The 19,451-nt window shown below is 38.2% G+C and overlaps 1 protein-coding gene across 1 annotated transcript; it reads left to right on the top strand.

The window, feature by feature from the left end:
- The first annotated feature begins 845 nt into the window (after window positions 1-845).
- Window positions 846-16,877, top strand: styx.L (serine/threonine/tyrosine interacting protein L homeolog). The gene is given in 10 exon segments (NM_001096064.1): window positions 846-1,044; window positions 4,608-4,640; window positions 6,348-6,401; window positions 6,527-6,624; window positions 9,483-9,543; window positions 11,032-11,068; window positions 12,412-12,502; window positions 13,244-13,316; window positions 14,114-14,207; window positions 16,150-16,877. Coding segments are annotated over 10 exon segments (672 nt in total). The 5' UTR covers window positions 846-987; the 3' UTR covers window positions 16,224-16,877.
- Window positions 16,878-19,451: the final 2,574 nt, after the last annotated feature.

Here is a 19,451-nt window from a genome sequence, read left to right on the forward strand (position 1 = left end):
AACAGCTTAACCTCCAGATATTTTGGTGGCCAGCAGATTTTTGCTCCAAAATTGTCTGAAATTGAGGAAAGTCACTGCAAAATGTGCAGGAGACTGGGGTACAGATAGGGTTGCCACCTCTTAAAAAAAAATTACCGGCCAGTGGTGAGGGTGGAAAATAAAGGGGCGGGACGTGACGCAAAAAGGGGCGGAGACGACAAGGGGCGCCGCAAAAGGGGACACAAGGGTAGCATCACAAAAGAGGCGGGCCACTGCCCGAAGCCGAAGAAAATGTAAGTTTTCATAGGCGGGCAAGCGATTTTGTAAAAAGTATTACAAATTACCGGCAGCTACATTGCCGGTAAATTTGCAATACAGGCCCCGGCAGGTGTTTTACCGGCCAGGTGGCAACCCTAGGTACAGATCCCAAAATCGGATAACTCCCGACTTCTACACGTCCGTCCCATTGCATGCTGGGTATTATAGTCCAACATTAAACTTGGCAGTTGGGAAATTGTTACACAAAAACTACATTATCCAACATGCTCTGGGAGGAGACTTAGGCATGGCACATTAGGGCAAGAAAAAACTTATTTGGCTGGCTTCCAAAGTAACCAAAGGCCCAAAAAGTAGCCCAAATCCGCACCTTTGCTAGTTTGTAATTTCAAAACCGCCTTGGCTTTAAATTAGTAGCCCCATTTGGCTGGAAAACCGGCAACCTGGCAACCCTGAGCACAAAGGGAGGTTAGCTTTGATCGCTTGCCTAGGGCTCCGCTCACAGTCCTGATGTAGAGACTGACGCAACTCGCCTGAGCGTGGGATACTATACGTGCGCGCTCCCGTCACCGAGAGCTTTGTGTGCGCGTCGGTTTGTAGGCTGCAGCATGGCGCCGGGGGCGCTAGAGTGTGATGCTATTGCCGGGTTAGTTGTTGCGTTGCGTCTGTCATATTGAGCCACTTGCTACACCAAAGCCCTTTCCCGGCTGGCGAGTGCTGAGGCTGCTGAGAATGGAGGACGTGAAGTTGCAGTTCCCTTCTCTGCCCCTGTGCAAGGAAGAAGCTGAGGTGAGGCCTGTTATTTGTGCCGGCTTCTGCAGGGAGGGGCTGCCCATAGCCGACCACTCTGTAGCCTTCTTCTTCTTCCTCAATATAGGATTTCCTGAGTTGTTCCCCCATTATTTCTCTAGCTGTGCAACGGTGTGTGGATGTGACTTCTCTCAGGCTTCCAGCAGTGGGGCTGCAACCTGTAACTGTGTGATTGTGCTGCAGCCTGTGGAGCTGCCATTACTGGGCTTCTGTTACTGATAGTCATGTTTAGCCGATTTGTTGCTCTTTAATTCAACTCACATGTTGCTGTTTACTAATGCACAGCTGGCCATCTCCTGCATTCACTCCTTCCTCTATTACACGGATCCGTTATCCGGAAACCCGTTATCCAGAAAGTTCCGAATTACGGAAAGGCCGTCTCCCATACACTCCATTATAATCAAATAATCCAAAATTTTAAAAATGATTTCCTTTTTCTCTGTAGTAATAAAACAGTTGCTTGTACTTGATCCCAACTAAGATATAATTAATCCTTATTCGAAATAAAAGCAGCTTATTGGGTTTATTTAATGTTTACATGATTTTCAAGTAGTCTTAAGGTGTGAAGATCCAAATTACGGAAAGACCCGTTATCCGGAAAGCCCCAGGTCCCGATGATTCCGGATAATAGGTCCAATACCTGTATCTAAAGCCATATAGAAGTAAAATGTTTTTAGAGTAGTAGACACAAAAGCGTTCCTTCTATACACAAACAAATCCCAGATCTGTACTTACCAGGAGAAGATAGACGTGTGGCCTGTGTTTCAATCTGCTGAGCAATACACTGTGTATTCAGGCACATGTATGGAAACTCAAGATGTACAATCCACAAGCCTGGCATTTTCATCAAAATAAGTTGACATTATGATTAAAAATAACAGCCTAATCATAATTTAAATTAAGAACATATATTTACAAATATTATTCTTTCCTGGATTCTACATCTTGAGGTTTGGGATTGTTACCTGCCTACTATTACATCTACTCGTGGTTTGCTCCCTATTGCAAAATGGTCTGGGGTATGAGCACTTTGACCAGGCCCGGATTGGCAATCTGTGGGTTCTGGTAAATGCTATAAGGTGCCATAGAAAGTCACTATTTAGTGGGCTGATGGGGGGCTGTTTGGGCCTCTGTGTGGGCTGATTGGGCCTTTGTGTACCTGAAATGCCAGGGCCTATTTTGATTCTCAGTCTGGACCTGACCTAGACCCACCTTGTAAACCAGTCAGCTTATACATATTGTCCAATGATTCTGAGCTTTCTATGTTTTTCAGATTTTTTTGTATGTAACACTGTTTAGGAGACGGGTTGCTCACACTGTATTACCTTCAGATGCTGCACCTCAGACTTGGCCTGCACAAGACTCTGCAACTCCCAGTATATAGCATGGGGCACTCTCTCAGGCCCTTGCTGTGGGGGAAGAGTTAAAGTGGACCTGTCATTTACACAAAAAAAGCTGTATAACAAAAGTCGTTTGCAAATTAAACATGGAACCCAAATAGTTTTTTTTTCATTAAAGCATCCATACCTGTTATAAAGGTGTTTAAATATCTGAGCTGTCAATCAAATATTACCTGACCTCCCTCTATTCCTGAGGCATAGAGGCCACATTCCCCCCTTCCTCCTCACACACTATAATTGTGTAGGGCAATGTGTATGGGTATTAGGCCTCCATTCAGGCACATACACAAGATTTTTGGGTGATTACACAACTTGTCTTAATATCAGTGTACACCAAATGTCTCCTGCCTGTGTGCTGTGATTGTGTAATTCCAAGACTGAAGCAAACATTTAAATAATAAATGCAGTGTAAGTAAGCTTAATTTTTCGGAGCCAACATGATCAAAAATGATTTGGACATTTTTTTTTTTAGGGTGACAGGTCCCCTTTAACCACTCAGTCTCACACTCACAGACCCTGATCTCACATTAGCTTGGGTGCCACTGGTTCTTGCATCAAATGATAACTCTTTATTTGCTGGATCTCTCAACAAACTATTTGCTGGTACTTTTCAGTTGGTACAGTAACAATCACTTTACACATACTAAAGACATAATCATGGTGTTATACAAGCCTAATCATAAGACATGATGTTATACAAGCCTAGCAATTGTGAATGCCCAGAGGTAGTACTTGACTTATAGGTGAACTAGTTCCAAGCCCTAGCAGATGTTCACAGTGGTGCCTTACTTAAGGAATCTCCTATTCCTAAATGCTTAAGTCCCTGTACTGGCGGATCACACCAGAGGCTTCTAAACCTCACTGACTGATTTACTAAATATCCTTATCCTAACTTTCACGCCTAGAGTGAGCTATTACAGGATCTTTCCTGACACTGACTTCTACTGTGGCTTACTCTACCTCAGGCTCTTCTGGCACCAATTAACAGCAAATCGGGCCTAAAGTCATGGTGATGACTTGGGGAACCCAACGCCCCTGGCCAATACCGAACTGCCAGCTAACACTTTGACTCCTGGATTCTACTCTTTGGTGTTCCGGATTGGTGCCTGCCTACAATTCCAATTTTCCATGCAAAACAAGACCAGCAATTGGCTAGCCCCCCTTATGGGGACTTCTTAAGTAAAGGTGTGCAAAACCCTCCTACATGTACTTAGGTCAAATGCCAATAATGTCTCTCTGTACATATACAGGATACTGATACTATATTTCTGTATTCTATTCATTATATTTTATGCTATATTTTGCTATCCAGACTGACTGCTAAGACTACATTTTAGGAGGATTTTAAGACATTTCTTTTCCCTCAAGGATGAAAAATTCAATTAATCTGGACATTATTTAACTGTCCCCAGTGTTTCAGAAAGTGTGCTTAGTACCCCCCAAACCAAAACAATGCCTGAGTGCAGGTAAACATGTGTACAAAATAACCAAAAAAAAGACCACTTAGTTTTTTTCCCCCCTGAGGAAGATCACTATGATATGATCTAAGTTGGATTTACTTTTGCTTGTCTGTTATAATAATTTACCCTAACTGAGCCTGTTGAGTGTGATTTTTTTTGTTATATATATATCACACAAAAATTGCACTTGGTGTCTGTAGCCAAAATTAAAATTGTAATGCAATTTTGTGTGTGTGTGTCTAGAAACACACACACATTTTCAGTTACTTGGCGATAATTGGTATCACTGTAGTCAGGAGCTGTTAAACATATTTTCGTGTTCCCCCAAATAATCCCATTGCTTACATACATTTGTAAATTGTTTGGGTTTTTGTAAATTGCAGGTTTTGAATTAAATTCTGTAACTTTTGAATAAACCTACACCTGAAACTCTGTTTAGTTTGCAGGGGGCAAAATGTTCAGATTTGGGGTCTCTACATGCCACATGCTTGAGTAATTATATTATTCAGAAGAACCTTGGCATTCATATTAATGATATTTAGTCTTTGTACTCATAAGCTAATGGGACAAACTTTAATGCAAAATGGAGCTTTGGGTCATATTATTTTTATTAAACCTATTATCGTCATTTTATACATTCATTGCAATTCAATTTACATGCTGTTTGTTTATTTTCCCAAAGGACTGGGCCTATCCAATGAGAAGGGAAATGCAGGTATGTATTAACGGTTTTTACAGAATTTCAAAAAACTATCGGTCAGATTCTTGCACCTTTTGCAAGGAATTTTCTTATTAGTAATATGCTGCTAATATCATATTTGTCATATAAAGCTCCAAAAGCATCCCAACATTACTTATTACCTCATGGTTCTTGTATAATGTCCTTGTATGTAAATATAGTAATACCACGCTACTAGGAAGGGGAATTTGAAGGGCAGTAGAAAGAACATGTGTGTGTATATATAGCCAATAAAGATAAGTCAATGAACATACACGTTTTCCAAACTATTGTAAGTCGGGATTGTAGTACTTGCTGGACAGAGGGATCAATGTTTTTGTGATATAGTATGTTCTGTTTATTTATTTATTTAAAGCGGTGTAAACTTTTTAAAAAAATTATCTAAATTAACTCAGGTTGTTTCTCTGAGCACTTTTGCATTTTTAAATTCATGCTTTATAAGATGATTATCATTTTAGAATTTTTTTGTGCTAGCTAGGCTTCAACTCAGCAGCCCTCTTGAAGACCAAGATTGTCAGTAATTTTCCATTCACTGACTATTCACTGACTGGGTTCACTTAACGTAGAGTTGAAGTTCTAAGTTTAGTCAACAGCCTGGAATTAGTAATGTAAAAACGCTCATCTAAAACCGCTAAAGATAAAAAATGAATGTAAATTGCAAAAGTACACAACAACAGTAGAATTTTGAAGTAAGGGAAAAAAAAGCTTGAGTGTAGAAATTAGATGGATGGGGGTAAAGGAAATGTTTTTATTGGTTGTTAAGAGAACACCTACCCCAACTTCTTAAAAAAGAGTTGCAGGAGTGAAAGAAGTCCTGGGCATAAAGTGTTTTAGTGTCCATTGGAAAGGACAGGAATGCAATAATGAATAGAGATGTGTATGACATTAACAGGATTTCTTGTGAGAAGGGTTAAGTAATTTGAGACTATATGATAGTGTTTAGTTGGAGCAGGTAAGGGGAGCATATGATGAAACTACCTTTTCATTAGATTGGTAAGCTCAGGTGATATAGTTGTTCTGCATGTCGATACAATGTGCATATGGCATGGGTGCTCTTCCCCGTTATTGATGTCTTTCCGCATTCTTCTCCAACATCATCTTCGCTATTGTTCTGTTTGAAGCATTGGAGAGTTGAGCAGTGTTTATGCAATGTTTTTTTCTTTAGCCATCAGACTAGGGCCACACAGGGGCCAAAAATTGCTAGCCACAATCTTCTAGCTGATTTCTGACCGATCACAGGTAGTAGCCTCCTCTTTCTTTCGCATTGAATCAGCTCGTCGCAAATAGATTTCAGCTCAAAATGCAGAGACTCGCTATTCTTCTCTGAAACCCACCAAGTCAATTCAATGTGGAACTGGCTACTGCCTGTAGTAGGGCAGAAATTTTTGGCCCTAGCTTATAATTACCCACAACTTTGCCTGTCCAGCATGTTCATACATGTCCATAAACAGAATGGGTTGTGCATAATTATCTCTAAACATTCCCCTTAATTTGATGGTTCTCAATGTTGGAGCAGCAGCAGGCACTTATAAACCCTTCTACTCTCTAATCCCTAAGGGTCTGTGTCTTCTATCCTACATGCAGTTGTTAGAGACCAGCTACAACAGCTAAAACTTTGTTTTAAAAATTGCCCTATTAAATGTATTCTCATGTTCTCATTCTTCAACTTTTTGTCTTTTTAAGGAAATTTTACCTGGCTTATTTTTGGGTCCATATTCAGCAGCAATGAAAAGCAAGGTATGGAAGGGAGAAGCTAAAACTCTGTTATAGCTGTTTCTAACTCCTGATTGTATGTCTGACTAAATCTCATTGTTTGAAGCTTCTCTAATGGTGTGTTCAAAAGGCATTTCTTTCTTTTCCAGCTCTCCGTATTTCAGAAATGTGGCATAACCCATGTCATCTGCATCAGACAAAACATTGAAGCTAATTTTATTAAACCAAACTTTCAGCAGTTATTTCGGTAAGTTTGTTCATATGAAGTGCCATATGCTATATACTTTTAGGCTTCAGTCTAAAAGTGCGAAGTAGAAAAGGCTGCAGGCTGTTCGTTTCTTTAACAAGTTTCTACCCTATTTAAAAAAAAAAAAAAGTTCATAATTAAATAATATGTATGCAAGTTTCCTACATGCATTGATCAAACATTTTCCATTTCAACGTTTATTTTTAATGTGATGTTCAAATTTTGCAAAGTTCTTCCACAATGGGTGAACTTTGCAAAAGAAGCACATTCCCATATACGTTTATTAAACAGGAATCAGTCACTTTCTTTATACAGGTAATCCGTCAGCATTTGCCCTAAGCTCATATGCAAAGATCATCAATTGGTAAAACTCTCAGCGCAGTTATTTTTCACTACTATGCATGTCCGGACCACATTCATTCACTTCTGCATCGATGATTTTATTGGTTACCGGTCAGGGCATGCATTGTTGGAAAGAACTCCTTTAATAGTCATAGAATTATCACTATTACTTTTAAAAGAAAAATATTTTCATGGGTGCAAAAAATTAAATCTGCTTCCAAACTTACAGTTTTAAATAAATCACTGCAAACCCTTTTAGCTTACAAGCAGGGACAATAAATATATTTGAAAAAAATGTTTTTTATAATATTCCAATCGACACATTACAGTTTTTACAAAATTACAGAGAGGCAGTCTCCCATAGATTCCATTTTATCAAAATAATCAACTTTTTTCTCTGCAATAATAAAATTATATCTTGTACTTGATCCAAACTAAGCTATAATTAATCCTTATGTGAGTCAAAGCCAACCTATTGGGGTTAATTCATTTTTACATGATGTTTTATTAGACTTAAGCTATGAAGATCCAAATTATAAAAAGATCTGTTATCCAGAAAACCCCAGGTCCCAAGCATTCTGGATAAAAGGTCCCATACCTGTACTTACATTATACAAACATACCCTGTAAAATACATACAGGTATGGGACCTTTTATGCTAGGTACCTGGGGTTTTCCGGATAACGAATCTTTCCGTAATTTGGATCTTCATGTCTTAAGTCTACTAGAAAATCATGTAAACGTTAAATTAACCCAATAGGCTGGCTTTGCATCCCATAAGGATTAATTATATATTAGTTTGTATCCAGTTTTTAAAAATTTGGATTATTTGATTATAATAAAGTCTACGGGAGACGGCCTTTCGGAGCTGGTTTCTTGATAACTGATGCCATACCTGTATTAAGAAAGTGTTCTTAGTGCAAATCAGATATATAGTTAAGCAGACATGTTCACCAGTGTGAAAACTTAAGGGAATGCTGTAGTTTATCACGGGGATCCTCTTTACTGTTTATTTGATTGTATTCTTTTTTTATAAAACAACTGAATTCTACTTAAAGTGGACCTGTCACCCAGACACAAAAATCTGTATAATAAAAGTTATTTTCAAATTAAACATGAAATCCAATTTCTATTTTTTATTAAAGCATTCATAGCTGTTGTAAACTCATTTAAAAATCTCAGCTGTCAATCAAACATTGTCTGCCCCTCCTCTATGCCTATCGGGTCCCCCATTCTGGTGCACACACAAGATTCTGAGATTATGCAAGTCTTTATTTTAACATCTGATTAACAAATCTCAGCGCCTGAGGTCTGATGCGGTTCGTGTCTACGCACTTCCTCAGAGACCTCAGTTCTCATTGGCATGCATGTTATTTAAACCCCTCCTACTCATTAATATGTTAAATATTTAAATTTGTCTAAAAGACAAATTTAAAATACAAATCAATTAAAAACAATTAAGTTAATCTGTTCATTGTAAATAGTCAGTTTATACATCAATTTAATTTCATATGAATTTAACATATGTTATCCTTTTTATCTAAATATAATTCATGCTCTGAGTGTATGTATGCACTTTTAACAGTCATATTTCATTCCATAATCTCACATGATAATTTGATACAATATTGTAACATTCAACCATTGCTTTTTCTTAGAAAGATTTTAAACAGTGTAGCAATTCCATTATCCACCTGGTGCATGTAAACTAAAAGTAGCAGCTTATATCAAACCTCGAGTTTAACCCTTCCGGCTGCCTAGTGTGTAGTTTGTAAATCCACTTTACCTCCGTTCTCAATAATCTATGCCCTGCACCGATACCCATTTCATGTCTCGACTTTACTTAAAATGTCTCGAAACTGGGTCGTTATTGCCAGTTTTAATAGCATTGAGGTGTTCCCTTACCCTGTTTTTAATTTTTGTAATATTGGACCCCACATACTGTCTGACATTTCAAACAGGTTATTAGATAAACCACAGCCTTTGTGTTGCAGTTTATATAATTCCTAATTTGAAATGTTTTGTGTGTCTCATTGCATTCAAATGAATGATACATCTATTCGATCCACACCTGAACATACTAATGCTATGTAACCATGTACCAGATTTCTGTTCTTCCCTAAACATACTGGGAGCTGATCTCATTCCCAGTGTAGGGGCCTTCCTCGCTACAACGCAGATACCGGGTTCAAGTAATTGTTTAAATATCTTATCTCTATATAATACCGGTAGATGTTTATTAATAATGCTTTTTATTTTATTGAACTGTGTACTATATTTCATACTAATTGTTAGCTTATGTGTACGCCTTTCTTCTAAAATTTCTAAAATAAAAAGCAAATTTTGACCTCCAATTTCTAGTTTTTCAACGGTTATGAACTGTAGGAGGACTGCAAGATGCAGAGCTATTGAAACCCTGTTACATTTTCTGTTAAATAAGGAACATCAATAGTTCTAGGTGAAATTTTGTTTGACATAAATGCTACCTCTTTATTGTATTCCATTTCTGTTGCCAGGTACTTAGTTCTGGACATTGCCGATAATCCAGTTGAAAACATAATTCGCTTTTTCCCAATGGTAAGTTGTTGTTTTTTTTTATTATTATTATTTGTGTTGTTTTTTTATTTCTTTCTGATCCACCCCAACTTCATATTGCCTGACTATTAATTTACACTAAGGAAAAATACATTTGTCTCTTAGTTGATTCAGTCAAACCTCAATTATAGCATTTTACAGCTTGATTCCCACTTTTTTTGTGGTCCCACCATAGTTAAACCTTGATTGAAGTTGCCATTTTTTTTCTGCAGTTTTATTTTTTTTTGTGTCTCCCTGAAAACACAACATAAAGGTTTGACTGCAATTATGAAAAATTCCACAGGGTTTGTAAATGTGGATACTGTCTGTGGGCAGTCATTTTGGTAACGGCTGAATAACAGTTGGCCTGTGTGTGGCAACATGCAGAGATTTGCTTGATGAGCCTCATCTATTCAAGTATTCTTTTCTTATAATCAAGTAAAAATGAAGATAGTGCTAATATTTTAAGTTTATCATTGAGACATTTTGTCCATTAAACTACTAAAAAATACCCTTTGATTTAAGCAGAACAGGTATTGTTTGTCCATATATTGCAATATATTCAAGCTGACCAACTATGTATCCCCTGGGCTGGCTACTGTTTAAACTATAGCAAAAAAAGGAAAGTTGTGCTTACCACTACATTTTAAACCATTAGGCAGGGGTACAATGAGGATGTGTAATACAGACAAAGCAGAGGTCTTTGGTTTAAAACGTGTCAAATTGTAACAGTTTAGATTCTGCACCTGGTTTACTGAGCTGCCAGACCGAGACACTAGAGACCGGAATTTAGAGGGTTGTTCAGCTTCCAAACACACTTTCAGTTGAATTGTTTCAGATTGTTCACCAGAAATAAAGACTTTTTCAATTTCTTTGCATTTTTTATTTACCGTTTTTCCCAAAATCTAAGTTTAATGTTCCTGTCTCTGGTATTTCAGTCTGGCAGCTCAATAATTCAGGTGCAGATTCTGAACTGTTACAATTTTGTAACATTGAGTTGATACATTTCTCAGCAGCATCTCTGGAGTATTAGTAACTATTGTATCAATTCTAACAGCTGCCTGTAATGAAGCCCAGTGATTCTGCTCAGCAGGGACAAAGATAAGAATTTTATCAATTTAGAAAAGTCGCCCCCAACCCTGAGCAAGACAAAGGAAGGTTAAAAAAAAAAAGAAACTTTACACTTCAATATTAGAAAAATTGACACACATAGAAAATCTAGTTATTGGAAAAAGTTTTTTTTTTTTGGTGAACTATCTGAAACAGACTGAAATGAAAAAAGTGTAAGAAGGTGAACAACCCCTTTAATCTGAAGTGCTGTCCGACATATTGCATTAGAGCTGGACCCACATTGGGTACGATATCATTGCGCCTAGTTGACATTACACCTTTGAACTGTTCTTTTCTCTAAAATGCAATTTAATAACTGTACATCTGTAAGAATCAAATCCTTTTTCTAAATGATCATTTTTTCTTTTTCCCCCCATACAGTCCAAGGAATTTATTGATGGATGTTTACAAACTGGAGGTAATGCCCATATGAGTTTACTGCTTCTTGTACTTTCTATAGAAACAAAACCCACACACAGCTGTTTAAGCACATTGGTTATCTGCAGCTCTGTCCATAATTATGAAAAATATCTGTTAGTAACAGAGGGCATAGGATATATTATACCTTCGTCAACCCCAAATGCAGTTATTTTCCCATCAAATTGGTGTATTCTGTTGAGTTGTATGGCCTCTTTCTGATGTTATTCCCCTTGACAATTGATTTTTGCCAAATCGTTGGGGTGATTCTATTGCTGGAAGTATCCATTGTCTTACTGTTTATGCTGGGTGTGGGTGGCTTTTATATATTTATTGTGGAACTGACACTGGTATGTATGCTGTTTGTATACAATGCCTGTTTTGCACAATAATTTGATAAAAGAATATTTGTTGGAGTGCCACTTTTCTTTTTAGCATTTTTTTAGGATGTTGTCTGATGTTTTGTCAGAGACTCCCATTCATATGGACAAGCTTAGCTACAACAGTGTAGCACAAGATACAGGATACCCCTGCCACTACCAAATTAACTGTTTAAAATGTGTACAGAAAGGTTTTTTTTTTTTATTTATTAGATTCATGTGGCCATCCAACTGTTAATAGAACAGAACTAGCTATACTCTTGTCTGAAAGCAGTTGAAGTGCTTTGGAAGGTTGAAGAGCTTTCTGCTCACATGTAGAAACATTGAACAATATTCTCACACCCTTTTGCTCATTAAAATCAATTTATATACTACTGCTACTGACTGTGACTCACTTCTGCATGTAGAGAGACAGATCCTGAGTGGGAGTAACTTGATTAATTCAGAAATGGTACAGAATATTCAGTTAATTATATACAGTAGATGGTCAGAGGTCTAGATTCTGACATCTCATGTGACTCACAGATGTGTGTTGTGGGTCATGCAACATCATTTTCCCCCAAACATAGAGAATGGTGAAACCCACGAATAGGAATAAACAAAAGCTTCAAAAGAAAGGACAGCCATCTTGGCAGGTCATGAACAAACAATATATCATGTGTATTTGTTCAGATGCATGTTTTATCTAGAGGCTTGGTTTTGTTTTTTTGTACAAAGTACATGTATTCCGAAGTTAATCTTTATACATTATTTAGTATATCCAGTATAAGCCTAAAATAGTAGTCTGCAAGAACAATAAACACTGTATTTATCGACAATAAACACAGTTTTTATTGACTGGGTCTAGAGGTAATGACTGGGTCTAGAGGTAAAGGATAGCTTAATGTCTGGTATTGCACCAGTTTCTGTGCATTTGTATTTTGATTGCAAACTCATGAATTCATCTTATGTCTGCTTTGTGCAGGAAAGGTCCTTATCCACGGCAATGCAGGGATCTCTAGAAGTGCCGCCTTAGTAATTGCTTATATAATGGAAACGTTTGGAATAAAATACAGGTATGTTTAAAAGTCCACTTTTCCCTATTGGGTCACCCTCAGTTATTTTACATAGCAAACGAACCAACATATTTCTTAATTCTGAACGCGTTGGGGCCCTATCCAAGAAATATAATTTCTTCTACACACAGCTTTCTAGTGCCCAGACAAATCCGTATGAAGAAATTATTCAACTGCATGCCACAGTGGGCCAAATTAGCTCCCATGTTCCCCTTATACTTTATTTTTGCATGTTACAGGATTAGCCAGTATATATTTGAAAATTGATTACATGTACACAGGTCTGGAGTGAGACTTAACATAGTCCCCGACATGAGTACACAGAGGCCAAAACAGCCCCCACAGGCCCAATAAATAATGACTGTCTATTGCATCTTTTAACAGCTACTCATTTGCCAGACTCAACAGATTGCCAGTCCAGGCCTGGATGTACACATCAAACTGTTATGATTACTTAATTTCCAAGTCTTTAGTGCATTTCCCATTGGTGGCATTGAGACGATGACTGACAACTTTTGTGCCATCCCTCAGGTTACATATACTGATTTGTTACTAGCCCCCTCTGGTCCTATCAACTTCTTGTGTCTTTACTATTTCCTAGTGTTGTGCAGGTGGCTTAGTGGGTCTGGGTAATCTGCCTCTGCACAACTGAGAGGTGTTTCAAACCTGAGGGCGGAGCAATCCAAATTGTGTACATGTTCATGTAACTGCACCTAACTGCCTTTCTCCCCTTCTATCAAGGGATGCCTTTACATATGTCCAGGAAAGAAGATTCTGTATCAATCCCAATGCTGGATTTGTTCACCAGCTTCAGGTAGCCTGACTTTTTTTCTTTTTTACAAGGAAGGATGGGGAGGGGGTGCAGAAAGCAGAAATGATGGGTAGGGGTGATAGATAATAGGACTTGGGGGGTATATGCTTACAATATGTCTGTAATTACATTCATGCATTGCATCAGAAAATAAGAGAATAAGCAGTCAGATGAAACAATGGAAGTTAAAGGTACAGTAACACAAAAAAATAGTATTTTAAAGTAATGAAAATATAATGTACTGTTTTGCTGCACTGTAAAACTCAAGTGTTTGCTTCAGAAAGACTACTATAGTTTATATAAACAAGCTTGTGTAGCCATGGGGGCAGCCATTCAAAGCTGAAAAAGGAGAAAAGGCACAGGTTACACAGCACACAACAGATAAGCTCTGTAGTATACAATGGGATTCTTCAGAACTTATCAGATATCTGCTGTGTATCCTGTACTTGATTGGCTGCCCTCATGGCTACACAGCAGCTTGTTTATATAAACTATAGTAGTCTTTCGGTAGCAAATACACCAGTTTTACAAGTGCAGGGAAACAGTACATCATATTGTTATTCCTTTAAACACTTTCATTTTTCGCTAACTCTAAGGAGCAGATTCATCAGAGGTCATATTTCGAATTTGTGATTTTTTTTTTTTTACTCTAATTTAATAAATTCGAATGTACATATTTTGGAATAAGAAAAAACTCAAACATCTAAAATTTGAATGAACGTTACTGACCCAAAAACTCAATTTCATCTTTAAGTTATTTGATGCATTTATCAATGTGAGGCCTGTGTTATTTATTCTAGGAATATGAAGCCATCTATCTAGCAAAGTTAACCATCAAAATGATGTCCCCTCTGCAGCTGGGAAGGCCGTTGTGTATACAGTCTGGTGCTACTGGTAAAGCAGCTACTATTTTGTTAAACGAATGGCATTTTAATGCACTCTCTATTGGAAACCTACACCCATGAGCAATAATACCACAAACACTCATATTATTATTGTTTTCTCTTCCTATGGTTGGTGCCTGCATATTTATTTGCCTTTCTCATTCACTCTCTACTTACTGTTGCCATTGCTCTGGTATTTATTCCCCACTCTCTTCTCCATGATCACTTTGCACTTCTTTACTCTGGTCACTGTGGCCTTCTCAAATACACATCTAAGCACAAAGAGATCTACTTCCTGTGGAGAACTCGTACACACACACACATGTTCAGCTGTGATTGTGTCTGTTCTCCAGAACCCTGCTAAATGGCATGTTGTGTCAGCTTTAAAGCAACAGTTCAGTGTAAAAATAAAAACTGCTTAAATAGGCTGTACAAAATAAATAATGTTTCTAATATAGTTATCCAAAAATATAATGTATAAAGGCGGGAGTGACTGGATGTCTAACATAATAGCCAGAACACAACTTCCTGCTTTTCAGCTCTATAACTCTGAGTCAGTCAGTGACTCGAAAGGGGGGGGGGCACATCGGACATAACTGTTCAGTAAGTTTGCAATTGATCCTCAGCATTCAGCTCAGTTTTAAAATCAACATTTATGACCCATGTGACCCCCCTCAAGTCACTGATTGGTTACTGCCTGGTAACCAATCAGTGGAAACCAGGAGAGCTGCAAAGCAGGAAGTTGAAATGTAGAATATGTGAATCAAAGGCAAGAAGCAGAGTACCTGCTACAGAGGCGGGCCAGGCAAGCCGGGCGCCCAAGGCAGGCCAGCTGCCAGCTCGCCCCCTCCCTTCCTCCGTCACACGCACCGGTGCGCATACGCAGTAACGGCGCGGGTGCGCATGCGTAGTAACGTTTGGGGCGCATTGCATACGCAAAGTTCCAGGTGAGTCCAGTCTAGGGGTAGGCAAAAGAGGTAGCTGCCCAGGGCCCCCTAATCGTTGCGCCCTAGGCAGCTGCCTCTTCTGCCTACCCCTAGTTCCGGCCCTGACCTGCTAATTAGTAGGGATGCACCGAATCCACTTTTTTGGATTCAGCCTAACCCCCAAATCCTTTGTGAAAGATTCAGCCGAATACCGAACCGAATCCGAACCCTAATTTGCATATGCAAATTAAAGGTGGGAAATGGAAAACTTTTTTTACTTCCTTGTTTTGTGACAAAAAGTCACGTGATTTCTCTCCCCAATTTGCATATGCAAATTAGGATTTGGTTCGGCCAGGCAAAAGGATTCGGCCGAGTCCCGAACCGAATCCTGGATTCGGTGCATCCCTACTAATTAGTGTTTATTGTGCATCCACACATGTTTTTTAACACTTGAAAAAGGGCCCTTGCTGCCTGAAACATGTTGTGTGGATGCACAATAATCAGCCTTTGATTTACATATTCTACATTTGAGCTTATTCCAGTGGTTGCCAGTGACGGAGCAGCAGTTTGAATCAAGGCTATTCAATAACGCTTGGCTTTTTGTGTGTTCCCTCTGAGAGTGATGCAAAGCAAGAAGTAGTGTTCTGGCTATTATTTGAGACATCCAGTCACTCCAGCCTTTATGCATTACATTTTTGGCTAACTAACTGTATGAGAAACATTTATAACTTTGAGCTTACTATATATTTACCCAGATTTTATTTTTTATCTTGAACAATTCCTTTAATGCAAATGCCTTTTATTTGTTCTTTAGCAATAACCTGGGAGCTTTCCTTTATTTACTCGTGGCTCTCTCTGGCATGAAATCAGGATAGAATGCCATGGGTAATTATACACTAGTCAAAATGTAAGGACCTTGATTGGCTAGTAGCAGCGAGGAAGTCATAGGACACTATGTCGCACTACCCTTAACCACTGGTTGACTAGTTTTTACGTTTGGAAGTTGACATTCTCTGTTCTATGTAGGAAGTCTCAAAAGGACACTTGATGATGAAGATGAACTTGGAAACATGCAGGTGTCTGCAGCCCATGAAGGATAACCAATGGTTAGTATTGCAGAGGATGAAGCAGAAGCCCTGAATGGATTAAAAAAAGAACAGCGCTCACCAGATACACATTTGCCTAGTCGTGTTTCTGCTGCTTTTGGAGTTTATGGACAATAATGGGGCTTTGTTAATGGATGCGTGATTGGCACTGATCATTTTACTACGTTTTACACAACTCTTTTACTAAACCCCCAAATATTTTCGGACTTGAGAAGAGGTAATATTGCAATAATGCACTTTTTTCATACTTGAACTTTTTTTTTTTTTTTTCTCCTTTATTTGTAAGATAACGTGGTTACATGAAACACAATGCAAATGACCGGAGAAAGGACTGTTTCTATAAAAGAAAACACAAAAAAAGTTATTTAATTTATAAGAAACGTCTTTAGTAATGAACTGTTTGCTAAACTTTTGTGTTTTGTAAATACATTTTATAGGTTTAGAAGTTCTGTAATTTTTAACAAATAATTCTATACTAAGGCATACTTGATGATTGAAACAGATTGTACACAATGTTCCTATATCCCTCCCAAATACCAGTCTTTTTTAATATGCAATTTATATTGTGGCTTAGGCCCGAAGATTTCTCGTTCATTCATAACAAATTTAACTGTTGTTTTCCAAATAAACAAAGAAATTGTATTTAAATGTATACTATAAGGTTGGTCCCTTTTTTTTCGATGTGATTTACAAATGTGCCTGGGCCTTCTGAGTAATAATCACATGAAGCTTTATAGATTGTCTCTAACTTATGCACCCTCCTTATGGTCACACCAAGTAATTGGTTTTTATGAGCAGCCAATTAAAAGAGCTTATGTGCATCATGCCTAATTGGCCTGTAATAACTCCTCTTACCATATGAGAATTCATGTACAGTAGTTTTTTTTTTATAAGACTTAGCAGAATATCTTTTGGTGGCCCCAGGAGATAGATAGACAGACCGAGATATGAAAAAGTTTGGGAACCCCTCTCAGCCTGCATAATAATTTACTCCACTTTCAACAAAAAAGATAAGTGACATGTCTTTCATTTCCCAGGAACATTTGAGTACTGGGGTGTTTTCTGAACAACGATTTTTAGTGAATCAGTATTCAGTTTTATGAAATTAAATCAAATGTGAAAAACTGGCTGTTCAAAAATGTGGATACCCTTGTAATTTTGCTAATTTGAATGCATGTAACTGCTCAATACTGATTACTGGCAACTCCAATTTGGTTGTATTAGCTTGTTAAGCCTTGAACTTCATAGGCAGGTGTGTCCAATCATGAGAAAAGATATTTTAGGTGGCCAATTGCAAGTTGTGCTTCTGTTTGACTCTCCTCTGAAGAGTGACAGCATGGGATCCTCAAAGCAACTCTCAAAAGATCTGAAAACAAAGATTGTTCAGTATCATGGTTTAGGGGAAGGCTGCAAAAAGCTATTCAGAGGTTTAAACTGTCAGTTTCAGCTGTAAGGAATGAAATCAGGAAATGGAAGGCCACAGGCACAGTTGCTGTAAAACCCAGGTCTGGCAGGCCAAGAAAAATACAGGAGCAGCATATGCGGAGGATTGTGAGAATGGTTACAGACAACCCAAAGATCACCTCCAAAGACCTGCAAGAACATCTTGCTGCAGATGGTGTATCTGTACATCGTTCTACAATGCAGCGCAATTTGCACAAAGAACATAGAGTCACTTGTTGTATGCAAAAGCTCATTTAGACAAGCCACAGTCATTTTGGAACAAAGTGCTTTGGACTTCTGAGACAAAAATGTAGTTATTTGGTTCATAACAAAAAGCGCTTTGCATGGCAGAAGAAGAACACCACATTCCAAGAAAAACACCTGCTACCTACTGTCAAATTTGGTGGAGGTTCCATCATGCTGTGGGACTGTGTGGCTGGTTCAGGGACTGGGGCCCTTGTTAAAGTCGAGGGTTGGATGAATTCAACCCAATATCAACAGATCCTTCAGGATAATGTTCAAGTATCAGTCACAAAGTTGAAGTTACGCAGGGGTTGGATATTGCAACAAGACAATGACCCTAAACACACTTGGAAATCTACAAAGGCATTTATGCAGAGGGAGAAGTATATTATTCTGGAATGTCCCCCGACTTGAATATCATGGAAAATCTATGGGATGATTTGAAGCAGACTGTCCATGCTCGGCAGCCATCAAATTTAACTGATCTGGAGAGATTTTGTATGGACAAATGGTCAAAAATACTTCCATCCAGAGGCTATAGGAGGCGTCTAGAGGCTGTTACATTTGCAAAAGGAGGCTCAACTAAGTATTCATTTAATATCTCCGTTGCGGTGCCCGAATGTGTGCACCTGTCTAATTTTATTATGATGCATATTTTCTGTTAATCCGATAAACATTGTTACTGCTGAAATACTACTGTTTTCATAAGTCATGTTATATATTAAAATGAAGTTGCTACTTTTAAAGCTCAGCCAATGATAAACAAAACTCCAAAGAATTAAGATGAGTTCCCAAACTTTTTCATATGACTGTATAGAGATTTGTTAGTAGCCTATGAAGTTAGGATCCAGCTGCTGCCCTGTTAGATGAGGAAGTGACCCTGTGAGTACCTCAATATATTTGTTTTTTTATATTAGCTTTTTTTTTTGAGCTTTGGAAAATACCGCAAAGCTCCCATTCCAGCCGGCTGCCTTAGTACTAAAGGTAACTCATGCTGGAACAACGAGGGGAAGGCAGGAGACTGCTGCAGTAAAGGCTCATGTATGTACAAGAACTACACAGCACAGAGCTTTGAGTAAGCACGGTGCCCTCCTGAAACATAACGTGGGACCATAGTGAAACTGCTGTGCACTCAACTCCTTCAGTAATGTCTACACTTTACTTTCAAAATTCCACTTTGTTTACTCCCATGTCTGTAGCAGAAGCAAGTATAACAGAGCAAAGCATTAATGGACATGCTGACAAATACTAGTACAATGAATGTAAACACATTGATGTTATAGTAAAGCTTGGCTTACGCTATAGGCCTGCTCTCAACAGCTTTTATCAACCTGTGTATGACGACTAAAATGGGTTGTCAAGGTGAGATTTAGACCCACTACAACCGTGAGACTGAAGAAATAACGTGTCTTTATCTAAAAGTCTTCTGAAGTAAATAGATTTAAACTAAGGAAGGTGAAATAGGCATTGACTTAAAGGGGATCTATTGTGAAAATGTAACTCATCATATTGAATCAATGAAATCATATCTGAAAT

The sequence above is a fragment of the Xenopus laevis genome, chromosome 8L (assembly GCF_017654675.1).
Source record: "Xenopus laevis strain J_2021 chromosome 8L, Xenopus_laevis_v10.1, whole genome shotgun sequence".
NCBI lineage: Eukaryota > Metazoa > Chordata > Amphibia > Anura > Pipidae > Xenopus > Xenopus laevis.